General features: G+C 49.1%; 1 protein-coding gene across 6 annotated transcripts in view; it reads right to left on the bottom strand.

The window, feature by feature from the left end:
* Nucleotides 1-11,957: 11,957 nt before the first annotated feature.
* Nucleotides 11,958-23,376, bottom strand: part of TTYH3 (tweety family member 3) — a 100,952-nt gene continuing 89,533 nt past the window's right edge. For 2 of the 6 annotated variants that reach the window (XM_077829013.1, XM_077829018.1), the window contains one exon: nt 14,977-21,278. In XM_077829013.1, the coding sequence (XP_077685139.1) occupies nt 21,207-21,278 (72 nt within the window). In that variant the 3' untranslated portion in view covers nt 14,977-21,206. Of the gene's footprint in view, nt 12,238-12,605; nt 12,649-12,710; nt 13,180-14,266; nt 14,326-14,976; nt 21,279-23,376 lie in introns of those variants that run through there. The other 4 variants (XM_077829011.1, XM_077829015.1, XM_077829014.1 and 1 more) reach the window with 4 other exon arrangements.

The raw sequence follows: 23,376 nt of genomic DNA, 5'->3' as shown, positions 1-23,376 counted from the left end.
GGTGCGCTGGGCAGCAAGACACCAGTGCCAGCCAGTGAGTCCCTGCAGGAGGCAGGCCACCCAGCCCCAGTCAGCCTGGGCCAGGGCAAAGTGCCGGGAACTACAGGAGAAGCCCTGGGATGGAAGCGGGGAGCGTGTGTGTGGATGGGGGCATACCAGGCTGTTTGAGGAGGCACAACTGCCCCCAGCCGACGATACCCGCTGCCCATGCTGTGGGGTGGAAATAACAGCGTTAGCGTAGGAAAGCTTAGTAACGAAGGAAACTGGGCAAATAAATTATCAGATTAATTTTGTCTCTTTTTATTTGCAGTTAGAGGTTTAATAGTCTTCACCCCCTACTTTTGGTAAATAATTCCTTTCTGGTACATTGCTCCCATGTTTATTGTGCATATTTGATATCTGAGCTGTGCTCGTTATCTTTGACTGGGGACTTGCTGTCATTCCCTGATGGGATGAGTGTAACTCTTGGTTACATTGACTTTCTGGTGCAAATATTTGCAAGTACAAGAAAAAAAATAATTTAGTACAACTATTCTCACCCGTTTACTTAGAAATTCCTGGTTCCACAGCCATTCTGGCCCATAAACTTGAGCCCTAGGATCTTCTTGGGAAACTAACAGAAAACGGCCCACGCAGTGAAAGCAAATTCATTTTCAAAGGCACACCTGTTTGTGTGGCGCTGCTGGGGGTATTCTCTCATCTCCAGTGAAGAGGGAGCCCTTTACAGTGAGCTACTTCATTTAGCTGCTTCCAAGGCAATCCCTGGTGCTATGGAAACCAGAACACAGGCAACCCAGTCCATCAAAGTACCTATTCAAATCCAATGAAGTAGGACGGTCATGAGCACCTGAACAGACACTCATTATTCTCCACCTTTGTGCTTCATGGGCAGGGAGACAAGAGCATACGTATATGCACTGTGCAAAGCTTCCACACCACCCTCCACCACACCTCCACATCCATACAGGTGCCACTAAACTCATTTCAGTTGCAACCTCAGGGAGATTTGACTTCAGACCTGGGGTTGTTAACGATACTTCAGTGATTGAGGAGTGGAGCAGAGAGGAAATCCGTCCAATAACACTGCTGCCTTTCTCAAGGTAAGTAGGCAGTTACTCAGACCTTTTGAGCCCTCTCTCTGTTGGGCACGGAGATGGGGACGGGGAGGTTGGATCGTGAACTCATTGCTGAGTCTTCAAGCAGGAATGAGAGGGCTGCTAGGAACAGTAAACTGAGAACAGTCTGCATTATGTTTTGCACTGTACAGCAATCAGATTACTTGCAACGTTACTGGACCAGCCCTGTATCCAAAGGTGAAAGCCCAGCCACAGCCACACTGAGCCCCTCACTTGGTACTCTCTCTCCCCTGAAGGCACTCCCCAAAGCCCTGCAGACAGGGTCTCATGGATCCCACAGTTCCCCTTCCCTCCCACCTCACACACACATTTTAGCCTAGTGCCTTTGAAGGGCTCCTTTTGTTCAGTTCAAGGGGGACTGGAAGGAAGGCTTGTCAATGCTGCCTTTTAAACAAGTCGGGGGGATGACTAGCCATGCAAGGCTTTCCTCTCCCTCTCAGCCACTGCTGGCACACAGAGCAAGGGGGCTTGGCTAATGAATCAAACCCAGGCTTTCCCATGGCTGCACAGAGCACACATTCCCACCAACCTCTCCAACTTCCTCTTTCATGTTCCCCCCTCCCTCATTCCTTTTAGGTGGGAACAACTTCCCCCCTTGAATTTTAAGAGTACCCTGACATTCATTGGAACAACAGAATTCCTTCCTGCATCCGGTGGGTTCCCAGCACCCATCCAGGGTGGGTTGACCTCATCGCCACAGCAGGAAGGTTTTAGTTCTTGCTGCCATTTGGCAAGCAGAGAGTGGGGGATGAGAAAAGGAGCTGAATGCAGCATCTTAAAACAGCTGGAAACATTCCCCATTGTTCTGTTAAAGGAGAACAAATAACCCCCCCCACACAAACTCAAACCGGAGACACTTTATACAACCATCCCATTCTTCCCACCCACCCCATCCCACAGAAAACCGACAAGGGGCCGGGAAGGGCAGCGCCTCCACTGTGAATGCAGCATGTATTTTTGACTTGGGAACACTGTTCAGTTTGTGCATGTCCACACCAGGTTGGTTTTATTCACACATCACTGTCCCCATAAAGGGTGAGCAAAAAAAAGAAAGCTCCCCTACCAGCCCTGGCCAAGTAGCAACGGGGAGACATTGTGAGCAGGAGCATTGCCATGGTGATACTTCTCCTCAGAGAATGGGGTGCTTGGGAGGGGGGGGCTCTATCTCTTCTTTCACAGAGGGCTTTTTTTTTTTTTTTTTACTGTGTCCCCCACACTCCTGTGTAAAGGAGACACTGGGCTGTTACGAAGAGCAGGGTGGGGGGACAACGGGGCCAAATCCAGCTCTTTTTAACCATCTCCTTGCGCCTCCTTCCTGGAACCTGCACAGCGAAGGGCAGTTCTTGGGCTTGGCGAGACGGGGACATGGACCGGTGTCATTAGCAGGGTGCAGTTAGCCTGGTATAACGCCTACGTGACCATTCCTAGGCTGAAACATGAGGGCCTTGTTCCCTTGTAAGCGCATGGTGCTTTGGAAGTGACATAAGCTAAACTTCGGGCTGCCAGGTGTCTGGTTTTCAACCGAGGGACCCTGGTGGCACCGGTCAGCACCAAGCTACCAACTGGCCCTTAAAAGTCCAGTCAGTGGCACAGCGGAGGCCTGGGGCTAAGGTAGGTTCCCTGCCTGCCCTAGCTCCGTGCAGCTCCCAGAAGCTATCGCCAGGTCCCTGCGGCCCCTAGGCAGTGGGGCGGCCAGGGAGGCTCTGTGCACTGCCCCCGCCCCCAGCACCCATTGGCTGAGAATTGAGACCAATGGAATTTGCAGGGGGCGGCACCTGCAGGCACAAAGGCAGCATGCACCATGCAGAGCCATCTGGCCCCCATGCACCTAGAGGCAACAGGGACCTTGCAGCCACTTCCTTGGAACTGCAGTAAGTGCCGCCAGGACCCCACACCTTCCCTGCATCCCAACCTCCTGCACCCCAAACCCTTTATCCCAGCCCCATCCCTCATCTCCCCACCCCCTACCCCAGCCCGAAGCTCCCTCCCACACCCCAAACTCCTCATTCACAGCTCCACCCTCACCCCCTCCTGTACCCCAACCCTATCCCAGCCTAGAGCCCTCTCCTGCACACCTCATCCCCTGCCCCACCCCTCCATTCCAGTCCTGAGCTCTCCCAGGCACAGCCTACTGGTGATTACAGCTTGCACTGGTCATTTTGTGAGGTGGGCAAAGATCAAAGTTTCCTCTGGCAATCTGAAGCCTAGATGCGTGCTTCCAAAGTGGGATGGTGGCCTTGCAGTCCAGAACTCCACCCCACTCACACACCTAACCCCACCCCGGCTAGATAGCCAGCTCCAAGGCATAGCCCCAGGGCAGGCTTGTGGCGGGGGTGGAGGGGGGGAGAAGAGGTTACTTTCCTTGTGGCAGGTTCTTTTTGTTCTGCTCTTTGCTACGTGACACTATCTAGTGTCATGGGATCCTAGCAGGTGCAATGTGCATTGGGAGGTTGTGTGTACACCACAGGCAGACCCACGGGGTGGCGTGGGGGTAATGAATTTACCAGCACATGTAGACATTTTAAATTTCTATTTGCACTATTGCTCCAGACTCTGGGGGGGCTGCCTGACTACAGCTGATGGCTGAAACCAGAGCAGCGTCACCTCTGATACTAACAGAATGTCCTATATAAACCTTCGCACTGCTGAACAGAGCTGCCTATGAGGACGTGGGCAAGGAAGACCGTGGATTTCAGTGGCATTACAGCTGGGATGATTTTGGCCTTGGGAGCATAACAGAGAATCACTTCTGCATGGGTGTGAAGCCCAATCACGGACACCTCTAATAACTGCTCTCCTCTTAGTGTGGTTCTGAAGTAAATGCCGAATCTTCTCTCCAGCTTCTTATTTTAGAGACGCTTTCCCCTTTCTGTCCCACACTGCAAAGCCCTTCCTAGCCACCCCGGCCCTAGCACCTCACAGGGCTTAATGATCTTTGGCCTTGCTGCATTTATGCTTCCCAAGTGTAAGAACAGTCTAAGTCTTTTGGAGGGTTTGGCCCATAGCACTGGCAGCCCCTGCCATACAGCCGCCACGCAGTGGCTCAGGTGCAGCACCTCCCAGAGAGCCCATTACAGGGACTTGAAGCTGGAACTTCCTGCTCCACATTGTCCAGTTGACAGGACAGGGGGCTGGGTGTCCAGTTTCATGGATTCTATTCCTGTGATGGGAGCAAGTCACAAATTCTCTGTGCCTCAGTTGTAGGGTGACCATATTTCCCAAATGGAAAATGGGATATCACGCAGGACTGGCCCAAAGGCACTTCCCTCCCCTTCCTGCTCCCTGCAGGAGGCTAGGGCTGGTGTCATTGCTCACCTGAGCCCTGCCTCTCCCTCTGAGTGTGGCTGGCATCACTGCTCACTTCCCTCTCCCCGCATGTTCCTCTGCACTGCACCCCGCTTTTTTGACAGAAGTGGGCATTTGTCCCATTTTTGATCAATTGGCAAGAGCAAAAGTCAGGAAGGCCAGGACAGGACTTAAAAAAGGGACTGTCCTGGGAAAAACAGGACATATGATCACCCTACTGAGTTGCCCCATCTGCAAAAAAGGATAGTATTTACCCTCCATCCTAGAACAGATTTCTATTTATGACTGAAAGGTGCTATAAGAACTAAGTATATAGTAAGACAGCTGATAGGCAGCGTGGCCCAGTGGCTGGCACACGGGCCAGCAGTTAGGCCAGGGGGGTTGCATTCCTAGCTCTCCTGCTGACCTACCGTGATCAAATCCCTTTCTGTGTCACAGTCACCTGTGCATAACAGGTTCCCAGGCATGTTGTGGGATTGATCAGTGCTGTAAAGCATGTGGTGAGTCACCTATGAAAGGCTCTGTAGTAAAGCTAAGTATTAATCACACCCTAGAGCACAGGAGAAAGTACCTCCTTTATGCTCCTTATTTTGGCATCAACCTTAAGCACCGGCTCCTTTTAACCGCTAGGATTTTGAGACAAGCGGCTCCCTGGGAAGAGTTTTCTAGCAGCAGCCCCCACTACAGCAGACACCAGCTCACACAGGAAAAACGGGCCTGAGCCTAATCAGTGTTCTGCATGGTAAATGTGAATGCAAATCAACCCATTCAGCAGTCCCTGGCAGGCACAGCACGGGGCATCCTTTGTAAACATATTATTTAGGGAAACACAGGATATTCTGGTGACCTAGAAACCTGTCAGCACAGTTAGGCTTCTCTCTTTTGTTTCTGATTACTGGGTAGCAGGGGAGGATAGCTACATCTTAACTGCAAAACCTCCTTGTGGAAATCACCATCTAGTCAACCCTGGGCTTAGCTCAAACGTTCAGCTGCTTTGTACAGCCTGCACCTACCTCCAGGGGCGGCAGGATTGTAGAAATTTTGGTGGTGCCCAGAACCGCCCCCCGCAAACTGCCCACACACACCTGCCTAAGGCTCTGGGAGGGAGTTTGGGTGGGGAAGGGGGTCTGGGGTTCAGGCGATTGGAGTGTACGAGGGGGTGGGGATGCAGGCTCTGCGAGGAAGTTTGGATGCAGAAGGGGTGAGAGGTCAGGCTCTGGGAGGGAGTTTGGTGGGGAACGCGGTCTGAGGTGCAGGCTTTGGATGGAGTTTGGGTGCAGGCTCTGGAAGGGAATTTGGGTGCAAAAGGGGTGAGAGGTTGGGCTCTGGGAGGGAGGTTGGGTGGGGGAGGGGGTCTGGAGTGCAGGCTCTGGGCAGGAGTGCAGGAGGGGGTGGGTGTGCAGGCTCTGGGAGGGAGTTTGGGGACAAAACTAGGTGCAGGGGAGGGGGATGGGAGTGGAAGAGGGAGTTGGGGGGGTGCAGGGTGCAGGCTCTGGGAGGGAGTTTGGGGGTGAGAGGGGATGCGGGGGTGGGGGTGCAGGAGGAAATTTGGGGGTCAAAGGGTTGTGTTTGCAGAGGGGGTGTGGGTGCAGGCTCTGGATGTGGTTGTGGGGGTTCGATGCTTACCTGGGGCACCCCCTCCGGCAGCGGCTCCTAGGCAGGACAGGCCGGGGGGTCTCCTCACCCTGCTGTCTCCAGGCACCGTCCCTGCAGCTTCCAAATTGGCCACATGGGTGTTTGGGGCGGGGGCAGCGCACAGCAGCACGACCCCCTCACGCATGTGGAACAAGCCCGCGGGAAGCCGCTCAGCCCCACTGCGCTGTGGGTGGCAGCGGGAGCCCCCAGGCTGTTTTAAATCACCCAGGGGCAGCAGATGGGGCCAGGGGAAGCGTGGGGGGAGTGTGCGTGTGGGAGGGAGGTGGGAAACTTTGCTGGAGCCAGGCCCCTGGGACAGAAATATTCCTGGTGCCCGGGCCCCACAGGCCCATAGAACGTGCCGCCCATGCCTACCTCTGCCTCCCAGCTCCCGAGACAAATCAGCAACAGTCTCTCCTATGATGGGAGCCCCCGAAGCACCTACCTAACGTCAGGCACCCACAGCTGAAAAGCGGGCTCCCTAAATCCAGCGACAAAACCCAGGCCCAGGTGGCAGGGAAGTGTGAGGACAAGGGAGGCCGGGCTATGGGGGAGCTTGGACAGGGACACTGCAGCAGACATGCCAACTCTCACGCATTAAGTGGGAGACACGAGATTGCCAAGTAAAACTAAGCCTGACTCATGATCTCGCAATAGAACTCTCAAATGTCAGGATTTTCTTTCCAGGGGCTCCAGGCTGGGAAGTGGGAGGGAGGAACCCACTGCAGCCCCCTAGGCCGGGGGGGGGGGGGGGGGACAGGGGCAGTGTTTGAAAAACCCTAAGCGGAGCAGGGGTGAGGCTGGGAGGGCTGAACTATGGCCAGAGGGCAACAGGAGGGCTGAAGTGAGGAGGGGGAGGGTGAGAGGGTGGAGGTCTATATTGATGGTGGGTTCTGAGCCGATGGGGTGAGTGCTGGGAGGATGAACTGAGGGCGGCAGGTGTTGCTGGGGGCAAGGGATTGAATTGATGGGGTGGTGATGAGGGGGGGGCAGAGCGACTGAACTGAGGGGGGATTGGTTGGGGACAGAACTGATAGGGCACTAAGAGACAGGATTAATTGCTGGGTGAGAGAGGGACCGATGTGAGGAAGGGAGAGTTCCCTGCAGCAGGGGCCAAACTCACCTTCTCCAGTACAGGTGGGAGACTGGGTAACACTCATTGTCAGACGCACAGCCCCCAAGGACAGGCAGGGGAGATCAAACATCAAGAGACTGACCTAGCACACACCATACAATCTGCTTTTGAAATCTCATGATTGTTAGGAGTCCAATGCATGATTTTTGATCTCTTGAAGTTGGCAATCCTGCTAGCTGGCCCAGAGGAAAACCAGCAAGCCCCCCACAACCCTCCTTACTGTTCCATCTTGTACAGGAGATCATTGTGACAAACAGTGGCCCGCCCGAGGAGCTGCATGTATTCTGAATAGGGTACAATCTAACAGAGAGTGATTGATCTGGAAGAGCCCCAGGGCCTAGAAGAGTTCAGACAATTTGTGCGGGAGCTGGAGATTGTATTGTAACTTTTTCAGAAATGACGGTGGAACCTCGCCCAGCTGTTAGGGAGCAGTGTCTGAGGCAGCTGATCCTGCCCTCTAAGGCTGGTTGCAGTGTGTAAAAAACGGCTCCCTTTCCAACCAAGCAGAAATCTTTGAATTGGAATAGTGAAAACTCATTGAAAAAGGGACACTAGGGGCAGCCCCTGGCCCTGACTCAGGCCCATAGCCTAACAGAAAGCATTCACACCACATGGCTGGCACTAAGTACAAGGGGGGCACAACCGGCCGTGCAGAGGGACTCTTGGGGGTACAGGACTCCGGGTGCTACCCTCGCTGAGCTTTGGAGTGCAGGCTGAAGGCAAACTGAGTTTTGTAGAGACTTAAATGGGAACAATTGGGGCTTTTGTCTCTAAACTGGTTTGAGCTGGTGAGGAACGCCCTGATCTTAATTGGTCCAATCAAAGGAAGACTTCACTGCTGGCCCGGTCCCAGCACAGGGATCCCACACCAGCCACGGGAAATGCAGTGTAAATGCTTATGTAATTGAAAACAGAGCAGATGAAACTGGACACAGCAGAGAAAGTCCCTCCATGGAAAGGGTTTTCACTTCTTTACATCTGAACCTGTAATTAAACAGCCAGGCCCCAGAGCAGCTGCTCTCCCCGCACTCCCTGAAACAGGGGTGTGGCAGGCCCAGCCCACACTCCCCCTCCCTGCTCATGGCAGGGAACAAAGGATGTTGTCCAGCTCCATGGCTATGGTCCCTCTCCAACTCCCCTGTGTCACTCCCATGGCGAACACAGGCAAGGGGGCTGTTACTCAAGGCAGCAGAGGCTTTCTCTCTCCCTTTGACAGCGAAAGAGGTGACACTTCAGAGCGTCTCTGCCACACTCCACAGCCAGCGCAATGTGACAACGAGGTGGGGGCAATCTGAATAGTCCTTGTGCAGCTCAGCTGAGAGTTTCATTCTCTCCTGAGGAGACCCAGAGGTTCTCCTTTAGCACACACAGCCTGTTTGCCTAGCCACTACCTAAGGTCTGGAGGCAAGAATAGGCTGTGGACACGCTGGGCAGGGCACTCTGAGTGGTCATTAGTTGGCGAGCCGAGCTCTAAGCCCTTCCTGGCAGGTGGGATGTAAGTCGAGGTTGTCTGAGGGGAGGAGCTCCTGTGAAAGCTTCCTGGCCAGTCATATTTCATAGTGCAGTGGCCAGCCTGGTGCCTGGCAACTGCTCTCTCATCCCTTAAATCTCTTTCTTGGGCCAGGCCCTCCACCTTACTGAGTACAGCACTGCACCACTCACTTGCCTTCCTCAGGTCAGCCAGGTTCTTGCCCACCCATTTACATCATCCATACAGGGCAGGGACCCCAGCTGTCCTCCAGCAAGACATGCCCAGCACCAAGCCCGGGAGCAGCACTTACTGAACAACCACCACGTGGTTTTATAGAGGCCCCTGCTGGCAGAGGGGCTATGGCCAGCCCAGAGGAATCATGCTGGGTGGATGCTGGAGAAGTTATCCGCACGGGGTTTTGCTTTCCCCCAGCTCCTTTGCCAAGGGTCTGAACAGTAACGAATTAAGACACTGGGTGGGGCGGAGCATCCCACTGGTTGCTCAGCACTGGCTGAACATAGTCCTGCAGTGCAGAAACGGTTGTAGGGAGTGAAGGACTGTTGGCCAGAACCCCATTTTTGGAGGCAGATGACCAAACCAGCGTCAGGGCCAGTTTGTGAATGGGACCGTTCTGCAGAGCACAATGAGACATGTAGTTCTGCTTCCACTCCTGTATACAGTGCCCCAAGCTGGTGTGCCCAGAGAAAGGCTCTTTTGCTGGGGTTCAGGGCTGTCACTTACCAGACGAGCCAGCTGGGGAGTGACATTGCGCCTCTATTGTCTTGGAGTCAGGGCATTTCACTTTACAGATGTGTCTCATTCTCCACGGTGGGGCTTCAGCAGCACCCTGTGGTCAAACAAAACAGACTTCTCCTCAAGCTTCTGTTTAAGGTGGTGTAATGGCTGCTTGAAGACCGTCTGGACTCACTAACTTATCCACCCCTTCTCCCTGGCAGAGCTGCATGGACGGGCCCTGTGCATTCAGGCAGACGATAAAACCGAGTCATGTTCCACATTATGTGTTGGGAGGAACAGGTTGGAGGCCCTTGCTCCACAGAAATAGCATTTTGCCCCTCTGATGAGACGTTTGCAAGGGGATGGCTCCTGTCCCTCCCGTTCTGTAAAAGGAGACGGACAAGAGCTATATGTAATGGCCCCTGAGCTGGCGCGCGCGACTTAGAACAAGTCACTCCCAAACTTTGTAACATCCACTCATTCTAGGTGCCCAACTTGAGCCTGAGTCCAATTTTCAGAGCACCTGCAACTGCCACTAACTGCACCTGACAAGTGGGGCACACAAGTTTTGAAAATATGGCCCTGTGCCTCTCTTCACACTCCTCCCCCAACCAAAGCGACCAGCTCCCTTTGCCAAAAGATACCTAGAATTGCTCCTTCCAGCTGAGCTTCTCCATCTACAAAGCTTTATTCTGACAAATACTTAACCCTCACTGTACGGTTCTCCCAGGGGATTGTCCCTGAGCATAGAGCTGCACTTTGCACATTGTTGCATGAGTAGACAGTGTAGAAGTGTGGATCAAGGATTCGAGCCCTCCCTCCTGGGAAAGGGCAGGGCAGTGCTATTGGATAGGTACAGCCTCATTAAAGGTCATTGTGCAGGTGGCATTCTCACATTCTGAGCCCTGGTGGGAGACATCAAACTCGGTAAAATATTTACACAGTGAACCACACAGGCTCTTGCTCTCGTCAATGATTTCTCCTCACACTTTCCAGTGGAAGCCAGAAACTCACTCACTCTGAGATGAGCTCAGGTTTAATCATCTCAGATGGGGGAGAGGGGCAGGGGGAGGTAGAGGACACAGGCACTTCATCTCCAGGCAAAACAAGTGCTTTCACTAGGGCCCACAATGAGATGAAATGAAGCAAAGCTGGCAGTTGTTGAGGATGGGAAGGAAGCTAGTCCTGCCTAGAGACTAATCCTGCCAGGTTATTTGAAAGGCAACATAGGGAAGCTGGCACTGTATCTATGTATTGATACAGTCAGGGATGGGTGGCCTTCTGGAAGAGTTACACTATACAGCCATAGCATACTCATTAATGCTGTCCCAGCTCAACTTGCTCTCCTAATAAGATTATTCCTAGCCGAGATCCAAGTACAAGGATACAGATTTCAATTATATTAACAAGCAAGAGCTGTAAAAAGAAAAGTTCACATCCCTCATCCAGATTCAGACTGACACTAGGAAAAGCAAAACATCTACCCCCACCATGGAAATTATCCTAATTCCAAAGAAGTCTCCAACAGAGGAGCAGTGTTCAAGAAAGCCAAATAGCTTTCAAGCCAAGCATAGTGTATGTGGCTGCTGCTTTCTACAGTGAGACACACACCAGCACAGGTCTGCCCAGAGATAGTGTCTTTGGATGTAGGAGTGACCCCCATTACCCTCCAAATCCTGATATTTGTTCAGGGACAAACACCAAACAGTCAGACTCCCCCATGACTTACCCCGGGGACTTGTAAAACAGTCTGGTTCAAAAGATTCTGCCTTAATTCTGAAGTCAAAGGATGTGTGGCACATGGAGTGAGTCATTTCTTGAGCATATGGCACCTGTTCCATAGGCTCCTTCATTTCCCTTTATTACAAGGGCTTCATGGCAGTCATGTTCTCCTTCCCACACCTTGCCCAGCCATTTCCATTGGCTAGAACTCTTTCCAAACCCAGCTCATACCACCTACTGATGTCAATTGCTAAATCAGTGAATAGCTGGTGTCTAAGGCGGAGGAGAAACACAGAAGTTTCCAGCCACAGGAGCTCAGGCTGTGGATGCTTAAGCCTTTCCCCACTGTTTCGGCTACCAAGTTCACCACCCCTTCTCCAGTCTCCAGAAACGGGGAGGCAAGACGGGAATAATTCCTATGGCCCATGTCATGTGCACTGCAAGGTACTGGGCTCCCCTTGAGTAAAATGGTTTAGTGGTGTGACATGTCCGCAGCCTGGGAGTTTGTGCTGCAATTCCTATCAGTTCCCCCAAGGTAAGCAGGGTTAGGCCACGTCACTACTTAAACAAGAAGGCTTCACCTTTCCAGGCAGTGGTGTTGATTAGTCAGGTGGCTGTAATCAGCCCTCTGGATCAGCAGTGGACCAGTGCTGCAGAATCAGCATGAGATCCCTGTCTTTTGGGCAAAAGGCAGAACTGTGCTCTGACAATCTGTATGCATTTAAGATGGTGCAGCACTACAGGTAAGAACAGGGGTAGTAATAAGAGTTGGTCAAAAGTTTTCAATGAGAATTTGCAGAAATTTTATTCAGTGGATTTAAGAAAAATGGCTGCTTTCTATGGAATTTTTTTTTGGGGGGAAAGGAGTTGTTAAAAAACCCCACAAACATTTGAAAAATTTTAGCTTAAGCCCTGAAGTTCAGTTCAGAAAGGCCTCTGTGGGGTCACATTGGAGTTGCAATCAGGGTGCCCCATGCTCCCATTCTTCTCTATGGTAAGGGCCAGGTTCCCCAGCTGGCCTCACCACAGCATGTCACCCAGCACAGGGAGCATGGTGCATATCATGGAAGATGTAGCGTAGCCAGGGATCCCAGCCCCTAGAGAACAGAGATAAGGCAGCTGAATTACCACTCCCGGGAAGCAGCATTTTCAGCCTTCAGTTTTTCCCTCACCGAAAAGCCACTTGAAAGGTTTTGGAAAAAGCAAGGGATTGGGGTTGTTAAGAAATCTATAGTAGAATTCCCCCACCCGCCCCATCCAGCTCTATTGTTAATAGCGTTGTTCTGACCATATTCTAGCTTGGGTAAGGATACCCCACCTACTTCCACTCCCACAGCAACAGCATGGGGACATGGTATTTACTTCCTGCCCTAAACAGCTATTACACCCACCAACATTAGTTGCCCAAAGTGGAACACAGCTGCATGTCAGGTGTGGGGGCAGCGATCCCTGTACATTCCCTTACCTGCTTCACAGGCTGCAGGGCCGTTCCATGTCTGCAAAGACTCCTCAGATAATATAGAGGACAGAGAAATGCAAAGCATTAGTATCCCCAAACTCATGAGTTTATAGGAAAAGAGAAGCCTAATCCAGCCCCTCCTTGAAAGCTTCTGATCAGGCTCCAAGACACCACTGAAGTCAATGGAGTCTTTCCACTGACTTACAGAGGGCCTGAGCCCAAGCCCATTATCTCAACCCATCTGTTACAGGTGCCTTGCAATGCCAGGGACTGAACCTGTTCATCTGATGCACAGGTTGCTCCTGAAGCCCTGTCCTTGCAGGCAGCAGAATACCCAGACCGGAATCCAGTAAGCTCTCTGCGTCTGGGGGAGATCAGAAGTTGATTATTAACAGCAAGGGGCAGTATGGGGGAAAAAGGGAGGAGGAGGAGACTAGACAGGAGGAAGGGGAGGTAGCAGTAAGGGTGATCCAGGACATTCTATTGTGCCCTACAGCCAGAATCTCTCCTGGAAGCCCCGTTTCTTTCACCCAGGCAAGAAGCTGAAGAATCAGATCTCAACGTAGGAGACTGCTGCCACCTGGTGATGACATTAAAGTACTGCATGAAAATCTCTCAGCTGATCAGATACACACAATACAAACGTACCACCTAACTGAACCCAGTCGGATCACATACCTGCTTTCTCAAAGCAAATTCCACGGCTGTGGGGCTCTTGTGCTAGCATTTGAGTTAGAAATTTTTTTTACTAGATCGTTTCCATTACCAGATTACTCTGCCTTCTCCCTAGTACCATTTGCGATTCCTTCCCTCCTGCACAAGCACTCTGGAAGTCCCCATTTTTCTCCCTTCCCAGTAACCCCATCCTAAGATGCTTGAATTAGTTAGCTGGGATGAATGGCAAGAGCTGGCTGCACGATCATGAGTTTGGCTTTACTGTGGTTTCCTGGATTTAATCTTTTCATACACATGGCCCTCAATTCACGGAGCAGTCAGGGAGTTGAAGACAGACAGTAGCTAGTAATAAAACCCTCAACGAAGACTGATAGGAGTAGACAGAACAGATCAACCAAAACTGCAGTACAGGAAGGAAAAGGATTCATTTTGCTGTTGTGATCAGAGGATGTTACAGATGAACTGCAAAAAACAAACACACACCACCTATTGGCTACTCTGCAGCCAGGTAAGGAGGGAGACAATTCAACTACAAACTGCCCCAATCAGCTTGCCTTCAGGTGGTGTTTTTATGGAGCAGTTTACATTCATTTTGTAGTCTTCTGAAGGGGTCTGTGAGGGTCTAACGTGGGATTCCCCCCCCCCCCATTGTATTCGTAAATATGGGAATGCGTACAGTCAAGTTTGAACTTCACCAGTAAAGTTAACCCTTTATTTGTTGCGGTTCAAGCACACTACAGCAAAGAACAGCGTGATAGTGAGCTTTTGGAACAACCATAAAATTCAGTCCCCTGACTGACATGTTCAACACATTAGCTGGACAGTTCCCGTAGCACAGTATGAAGATTATTTAAGAGTGTGGTGGGCAGGCACATGAGCGCACCCCCACCCCCTATCACCAGTTTTGCCATTTCACCTGGGCACTTGTTACACCTGAATGTGACAAATGGTCAAAGAAAGTGCTGTGCAAGACAGTGACCAGAAATACTCACTAGCAGTTTTCAAAACTCAGTGGATCCAGTATTTTTCCTTCCAAATGCCCAACAGCAGACTCTTCAGGAGAGATTAAAATTTTAAACTGTATTTAAAGGATCACCTTGATTTAGAATTTTCCCTTTACCAGGAGGAAAAAAACCCAAACCTTTAGTTGGGTCTTTCAGCCTCTTCAGAAATGTTATACACCAAATTGCAGAAGAGAGTCCACATTTGGAACCCTGATATAACTCCCTGAGACAGATCCAGGATTTCTAATGGCCATAGTAGCAGATTCAAAACTGTATCCTCCACAAGGCACAAATTCTGGAACACTTGTGCACATGCTTAACTTTACCAGTTAAAACATATGGTAGCATTACCACAGGGGTTCTAAACTGGGGGTCAGGACCTCTCTGGGGGTCATGAGGTTATTACATGGGGGGGTCATGAGCTGTCAGCTTCCACCCCAAACCCCACTTTGCCTCCAGCATTTATAATGGTATTAAATATATTTTTTTTAAAAAAGTGTTTTTATAAGGGGGAAATCACACTCAGAGGTTTGCTATGTGAAAGGGGTCACCAATACAAAAGTTTGAGAACCACTGCATTAGCAGGATCAACACAATGTACAATGTTGTTTATACTTAGCGGTATAGTAACAGGCAAAATGTCAAAATTAAAGCAAGAGATTCTACCAATAAAAGAAGGTTACAAAATAGAACAGTGCTATGTAGTTTCATTTGTTTATTTTAAAACATTAAACCCAAGCTGAATAGAAACCACAAGTTACATTTAGGGTTTTTTTTTTTTTTTTTTTTTTAGTATTTTTCAGAACAAAAATTACAGTAAAAAATAGCTACGGTACAATCAAAACTACCGAAGAAAAAGGAAAGATACAAAATGGGCTCACTCCTCAGTTTAACCCTCACAATTTAAAAACATTTTAGGTAAGTGCAGGAATACTTGAAAGGAACTAGCAGGTCCAAAGGTTTAAAAAAAGTATATATTTATATATTATACATATATGTATATAAAGTGGTACGATATACAGCCATTATGGTTAAGAATAAGAACAAAAGAATTACAAAAAGGCCAGTTACATGTTCACCAGTAAGTTTCCGTGCACAGTGTCAAAAACAAATTAAAAGCTTCCCTCTTAAAGATGACAGAGAACTAAACCCACAGGGACTTCCCAGCTCACGCTTGCAAACAAGGGACGCGAGGAGCGTGATGCAACAGCTGGGCCACTAGGGTTTGATCCAAAGATGACTGAAGCCAATAGGAGTCTTTCCATTGACTTCAGCTGCCTTTGGATCTTGGGCCTTTGGAGACATCTGCTGGTTGATTCAGAATGGGAACGTGGGAGGGAGAGAGTTTGGAATTTTACGAGGAGAAATTCGGTACTGAACGCAGAGTGCCTAGAAAGACCCTAATGGTAGGGGTTACCCTCTTTAGAATAAAACTTCACACTTCGCATATTGTCAGGCATATCGGTTTCCATTTCCTTTTGTCCAGGCCCTCAGGCTGATGGGCAGTTTCAGAGATCTCAGAAATAAATAATTAAATCATGCCTCCTGTCAATGATCCCCCATTTTTACAACGGGAAGCTGAGGCACAGAGAGGCTAAGTGATTTGCCCACAAAGTCACATAGCTCTTATTCCAGACTGCTGCTTGTTTGCTATGAGTCCCAGCTACCAGCCCTGCGCTTTAACCACTTACCAACTCTCCCTCTCCACACTTGGTGGAGCCACGCACTGACAGAAGAGGGGCAGCAGGAGGCTCCACTCATCTGTTTGGAAGGTCAGCCTGCTCTCAGAGTTTAGGAACTGATAACATTTAGAATTTTCTGCCTCCTGATGCTACCTCGCCAACCGTGCATAGGTCACTCCCCGATGTCAGCCTCTAGTTAAAGAAGGGGAGATTGGGAGTGCAAAGTGAATCTTGGGTAAAATGCAGGGCCGGGTGGGGAGCCCTGCCAAGTCCTCTTTCTCAACAAGCAGCAGAGTCTGTCCTAGTGATTGGAGGGGTAATGTTCCACCTGACTGTTTGCTGGTGTCCCTGCACAGTTGTGGGACAGTGTGGCTTCTTGGTGCAGCGCAGGCGGTTGGAAGCCTGGCTTCTCTCAAGACTCCTTGCTGCAGGCTGCCTCTAGCAAGGAGCTTTGCTCTCTCTGAAATAGAGTCTCCACAGTGCCTCCCACCCACAGTCCCAGCTCTTCCATGCTGCTCTGGCAGAAATACGCCACCCGGGAGAATACGCCACCCGGCTAGAGGGAAGGAGTGCTAGGATAGCCAATATGCACTCCCTCCCTCTCAGCTCCTTTTGGATTTCTGGCCACGTTCAGGGAACAGATCCTGGAGTCAATGTCTTCCTGCATGACGCTCCAATACTATCCAGGTATATCCTGCCTGGTAATGAAGGACCTTGCAATGCAGGGAAAGAAAAAGCCACAGGGAGGAGAGTTTCCTTCTCCCCCAAAGCTACGCTGTCCCTTTCAGCACAATGAGGATCTCCATTATTTCCTTTCATTCAGCCCTCTGCTCCCCAGGTCCTGCCATGTAACCACCACCCTTCTAACAAAAGGATGGGAACCCACCTATCCTTAAATCAGCTTGAAGGGGCCCTGTCAGCAGAGCGACGCTCGCCCTTTCCTCCCTCCAAAAGGGCACTGTGCAGTCTCTGCACTGACTTCAAGCCTTGGCTGCTCCCGGGGTGCAGGGGGGAAGAAACCAGACCCAGGAGTCAGAGGTGGGTTTTATCTACATAAGCATTTGTAGATTCTGCTGAGCAAGTGCCTCCATCTGCTATCCACACCACAGTGCCAAGAATTACAAGCAGAGCACAAGGCCAGCCCATGGAAGCTGTTCTTTCTGGGAAAGCCTGGACTGTGCACATGAACATTATATGTTCTAAGGGCAACTTCCGTGTGACTCCTCCTCTGGGGCCATTCCAAAAACTCCCCTCATGCAAAACGGCCAGTTCAAAGCACTCAGATGGACACCCCTCTGTGCCCAGAGCTGGCTATACAAATGAATACCTTTCACATGGGGAGAACTCAAAGAGGGTGGGGGGCAATCAAATCCCCCGCCCCCGGGCAGGTTTGGTCACATGATGGATGCTGCGATCTCCATTTGAACCCTTTTATCAGCAAATAAAATGAATTCAATTAATAGTACATACAGGATACAAACACTACAGTTATATTCCCAAGACAGCACAAGAAATTCACAGCCAAGTCTTGATTCGATTTCCTTTACAATTACAATGCAGTTCTGAACACTGGACACAAAAAAGAGTCCAACATGCTATTTACATTTCACATTGTGGAGATGTTGGTGTGCTTGAAAGGTCTCAGTTCCAAAAAATCAAAAAAACCATCATTTGTACGAGATGGAGTGGAAAGAAACCCAACAAACCAGACAAGCCGATGACTGTTTACGCTTTTTGAAAAAAAAAAAAAGGAAGAAAGAAAGATGACGTGTCTTTGCTGCTATCACCTTTCTAACCACACAGGAGCTGCCTCCCGCTTTGCCGTCAGCAAGGTGCCCGGAGATCAGAGTCTCACGGTTCCCCTGAATTTTGGAGCCATGTACTAATAAGCAACAACGTGGCTAGGTTCTGAGATGATTGTGTGCTCTTGAGAAGTCAGCTGGGACACATTCTGAGTGATCTGGCATGGACATTTCACACATTAAAATGCAATACAAATTACAGAAGAGAAAAAAAGACACTCCAGTTTTACTCACTGTATCTAAGCCTCCTATAACTAGTGGTGCCACTTACAACTCTTTGCCACTAAGCTCCTGCTGTTCACCCTATGGCGGGGGAAGGGGGAAGAGACTCTGGGAGATCTTGAATTTTTGAGAGGTCTGCTCCTTGGCAGCCATGCTGTGCCTACAGGCATTCAGGGTTTGCGCACACACACCCCCCCCCTCACCCCCCAACCAGACTGGTCATTTAGACTACAGCGATCACTTCACACCCGTACTAATGAGCACATGCTACTGGCTCTGCAGCAGATCCATTTGGACTAACCCCTAGAAGTGCCACACTGTTGCCCAATGAGCCATATAAAAAAATAAATAGAAACATTGCATTAAAATAAGCAGTAGGACAGCAGGGCTCTGTGACTCTCTACAAAAGTGCAAAATCCATGTTAATTAAAGGAAGTCCTGGGTGGAACCACACAGTACACAGAGCACACCACTCACACTGCAGTCTTGTTCTGCTGGCCACGCAGGGAGCGCAGCGTCCCACAGAATTCTTCCTTAATACACTTTAAAGTCACAGAGCACGGATCTCCAATCAGCAACTGGCTATAGCCTATGAACCCTGTTAGAATTCGTTCTGGACAGTACAACTGATTAAGCTAAGCCTGGGAAGGAAGCAAGTTAAGGCAGTATCCAGCCTGGATACTGCACTGAAAGGTATTGGCTCTTTGTTATTACCAGCACTGGACTGCTGGCTCTGGCATGTTGCATCCTACTTCTCCTAAGGCCCAGTAGGAAAACCCATGTGTTCTTTGTACAGCAAAAGCTGCCGACAGCTGCACCTGTTTGACTGAAGTTTATTTCCTGCTTTATGCTCTTCCAACACTTGCCTTAAAGGACTACTGAGAGGCATGCAGCAGATTTTGGGGCAGTTCTTCTAAATCTAAAAGCCTCCAGTATTTGAGTCTGTGCAGCCCCTAGCTGACAGACACGGGAAATAGTCCAAATTGACTACGGGAAAATGGGGGTCTCTCTAAATTGACAAAGTGTGGTTTCAGTTTTCCCCACTCAATCATACCAGCTGTTAAGAGCATCCAATGGTCCAGAAGCTTGTAAACCAGCAGTGTCACATGCTCATATACCACCCACCACACATGCAGCTCTCATACCAGGTTTTAAAGGGATCTGTGATGGAACATAACTAGTGTTTACCCGAGACCTCCTCTCCAAGAAAAACGGGTCAGTGTGCTACTTTCCTTCCTTCCTTCTTCCCCATTCCTCCAAAGGTTGGAGGCTAGTCCGTTAGTGGCTTTTATTTCCTTGAGATGTCTCAAAATACCCCTTTTCTTGGAGTATGTACGCTTCCCCTATAGGAAGTATTGGCATCCTAGTTAATCATCCGTGGAATATGCAAAATGTTCCCAGAGTGGTGATAACTCACCCCCTAGTAAAGAGAAAAGGACAAGATCTGGAGAAGTCTGATGAGATCATCCAGAGCAAAGGCAGATTGCTAGGCTGACTGGTCCACATTATGGACATTCACAAAACAGAGCAAACTAAAAGATGAGAAAGGAGTTCTCCTTTGATGCAATCCAGATATTGTGGTGCTAGATTTGAACCACATTTGTCCTGTGGCCCACCTCAGATTTATGAGATTTTGTACTTTAATTCTGTTTCTTGCTTAAGTCTCCCTAAGTAACTAGATTAAGACAGCTTGCACAGAAAGGAAAATTCAGAAAGGACTATGCTTTGATCTACTGGAGTATAAAGTTCATATCCATTTATCGCACAGCTGCACATTGGAGTCTTTTCTAGTAAAAAGTGGTTTATGTCCTGTAGAGCACCATTCTTCAACGAAGTACAGAACTGGTGTAGGATGCTGCCCCCTGCAGGTACACTCCATTGCACCTGTGGCCCATGCACAGTGTGCTAGGAGATACTAGGAGTTTATTCACATGTGCCTTGTGTATGGCAGTTAGTGGTTAGCAGTTATGACCAGAAAGAAAAAAAAACAAAAAAACAAAAAAAAAAACACCCCCCTCCCCCCCACATTCATGTGTTAAGACTTTTGTTTTCTGATCCTGGAGCGCAGAACCAAGGAGGCTGCAACCTTGCTGCTCTTATGACGAACTTTGGGCTGAGGCCCCAGGATCCTCCTCTAAAGCCAATGCCACGGGACTTGACTTTTCCACTCCAAACATTAATGGAAGAGTCCAGCAGTCTGTCACAAGTAACTCCTTGGACTCCTTCAATGGAGCTTACAATCTCTCTTGCAAGCTGACTGTCCCATGAGACCTAGTGCCAGGCTATTGCCCTAGAGATCTGAAACTATTTAGTGCAAAAAAACCTAAGTCTTACAAGTCTTTTCCTGGAAAAAATTGGCACCAAGTGAGTTGCTGGCTCCTGTGTGTTCTGTGTGCACCTAATCTCACAAAAGCAGCACCCAGAATGCCATCTGTGAGTACAGGGGTTTCCCTGATGGAGCAGAAAGGTCAGGCTCACAGCAATGGGCAGGCAGGGGTGCATCTGAGACAGCTGGCTGGTGCTGAAAACCGCCTACTCCTCAAGAATGCAAAAGCTGGTTATAAAGGGGAAAGGAAAAGCTTATTTAAAGTCACCAGAGGAGAGAGTGGAGCCCAGGTCAGACTCCCAGCTTAAAGTAGGTATTCAGTGACACAGGAAGGGAGCCTCCACACAAGGTATCAGGCAAGAAGACTTCTTTAAAAACACTAGGCGCACATAACTTTTAAGAGTGTACATTGGCATGGCTTTCCCGATCTGTACAGTATAGTCATGGGCTCGGATTCTCTGCTTCTTCAGTGCACTGCAGACTGAGCAGCTCTGCTGGATCACCTCACAGAACTGAAGATCTGCAACGTTCTTCCATCCAGTTCCTCTGTGGAATGGAGAGGGTAGGGGAGACAGAAGTAAAACTATTTGCAAAGGTTTCCTGATAGACTGTTGACAACGCTGGCCTCAAGTAGGTGAATCCCAGACAAACTGGTGTTCTTCTGCAGGTGCTTGCACTCTCTCTCTCTCCACGTACAACTAGGTATAGATTTAATTTGAAAGGGGCTTCCATTCAGATTGCCAATGCACAGGTACCAGGTTGGAGGGGTGGTCTGTATTGAAGAAGCAGGAGTTGCGCTGGGTTTGGGACAGGAAAGCAGGGTTGTTCTACACTGACAGCACAGGGTAGCAGCAGTTGGCACGTTTGTTTAGCTTTACTGTGTCTGCGTTATGTTTTTAATGCACACTGCCAGAGTCTGGGCGAGGTTGGTTGGTAGCGAGGTATTTGGCTCTCATGCTGGAGGTGTACTAGAGGAAGACAAAAAAAAAAAAAGACAGTAAGTCAGAATGATGTGAACTCTGAATCAGATTATTAGCACCTCCCAGCACACTTGGGTTGGTGTTTACAGCTTACCAACGAGCCTTGAGCATGGTCCTCTGAGGCTCTGAAACAATCTTTCATAGGCCATTACACAGCCAAGTCAGAGTGACTAACGCTTTTACTCCTGTTACAGAAAGAGGCTGGCTGAGGCATTCATGTAAGGACTAGCCGATTTAGTCAAGCTCCTAGCAAGATGGAAATATCAGCGTCAAGAAACAGACACAATTTAATCCAAGTATTCTGAACACAATAGAAGAATGTGGGTGCAATGCCTATATAAAAACCCACCTGTCAGGATTTCAGTGGCTCAGCAGTCAGATTGCCACTTTCAGCCCTGTGGAAGATGGGGAGGTTGGGGGTAAAAAGGCAGGAGGAGGTATGTTTCATGTTCTCAGGAGAACGAAGTTGTCAATAGACCATATGCATCATGACAATAGCAGCTTAGAAGAGGACAGCTGAGGTTATGCACAGGGCAGTCATCTGTCCACAGAAGATAACAATAAGGCTGGAACTAGACTGATATCCACTAACAATAACTGGATGGTTAGTATCAAAACCTGGCTTTGGACAGTTTTCCTACAGCCTGCCAGTAATAAAGACTGATTCTGGGGTGAAGGTGGAAATTCATCATGGCTAGATTGTTTTTAGAAGACCGCTCCAAGGGAATCCAGTAGCTGAATGATATGAACTCATCCAAACCATCTTCAGTTTTGCTAGAACACAGGAATGAAACCCTTAACACTAGGACTTGTGCACAGCAGTAAGGATAGAGACTTTGCGCCTTCATGAAACTCCAGCCATAAACATTGTTACTGTAAACAGGTGGAATTCCATCTTGTGTCATCATGGCATTAATATGCTTTACAGCTGGACAAAAGACACAGATGTCAGCAGGGTTAATTCCTGCTCCCCTCCTGCACTCTCCTTTACAAAGAGCTGCTATGAACTTTGTCTTTACTTCCTGATAATGCTGTTCAAAAACTGATATTTCAACCTTTAAGCTCTCACTTAAAGTAGCAAGTTATATAACTGAGTGTAAAAAATTAAATTCCATTATGATGAACCTTTCCCATTTGACGAGAACATTGTGAAGTGTTCTGTACCTGCACAGCAGAGACCAGAGCACTATGTAAGGTAACAGCATTTTGCCATTATTCTGTCAGTGTCTAGGAATGAATCTGTATTGTAGAAGAGCTCACCACCTCAGAGCAGAGCACAGGGATCCCTAGTTGTATTAGCTTGTAGAGATGTTGATGCTTTATTTGTGTACTCACTGACTGCTCACTTTTAAGTCCCTTCCTGCACCAGAAAAGTTTGACCTGAGAGAGGACATGGGTGTTTTGTGGTAACAATGACCCAGCCCAGCACTAGTGTGTAAATGTAGAAGAGTGTAAATGTAGAAGAGTGTAAATGTAGAAGAGTGTAAATGTAGAAGAGTGTGTGTCTGTCTCTCTCTCTGGTCTTATCTGTGCTCTCACCATTGAGAGAAGGACTGAAAAGGAGTCTAGCAGTTCTATGGATGATCTACACAGGTGTGTAACTATAGTTGCCCCACTACCCCCAGAAATAAGAAGTTTGGGACTTGTGTTTCTACCAGAGAGTTAAATGTAGTAAGCTCAACAAAGTGATTTAGATCAAAGTTCTCCTCTGAGGAACCCTATAAAAGTAGAGTATTTCAGGGACAGCAGGCAGAGCTGGATTTCCCCACTGGCGTCACTTGAAGCAGGAGTCTTTTAAAAGGAGAATTTTTCAGACAGTAGCACTCCATCTGTGTTGGGTGGGCGGGTGAGAAGCAGGGCGTTAGAAGAGAAATGGATGACTGCATGAATTCAATCCACCAAGGTTCTTAAAGGCAGTGTTTAGATAAAGGGAGTGTTTAGATAAAGAATCTAGGAACACATATTTCACATCCCTTCCTAGAGAGATAATACACGTAGACCTGCAGCCGCCATCTATAGAAGAACTGTTCAATCAAAAGAACAGCAATCCAGTGGGGTGCATTAAAGGATGTACCAGATACACCCA

The sequence above is a fragment of the Eretmochelys imbricata genome, chromosome 10 (genome assembly GCF_965152235.1).
Source record: "Eretmochelys imbricata isolate rEreImb1 chromosome 10, rEreImb1.hap1, whole genome shotgun sequence".
Taxonomy (NCBI): Eukaryota; Metazoa; Chordata; order Testudines; family Cheloniidae; genus Eretmochelys; species Eretmochelys imbricata.
The sequence above is the reverse complement of the archived record's forward strand: the minus strand, read 5'-3'. Positions and strand labels throughout refer to the sequence as shown.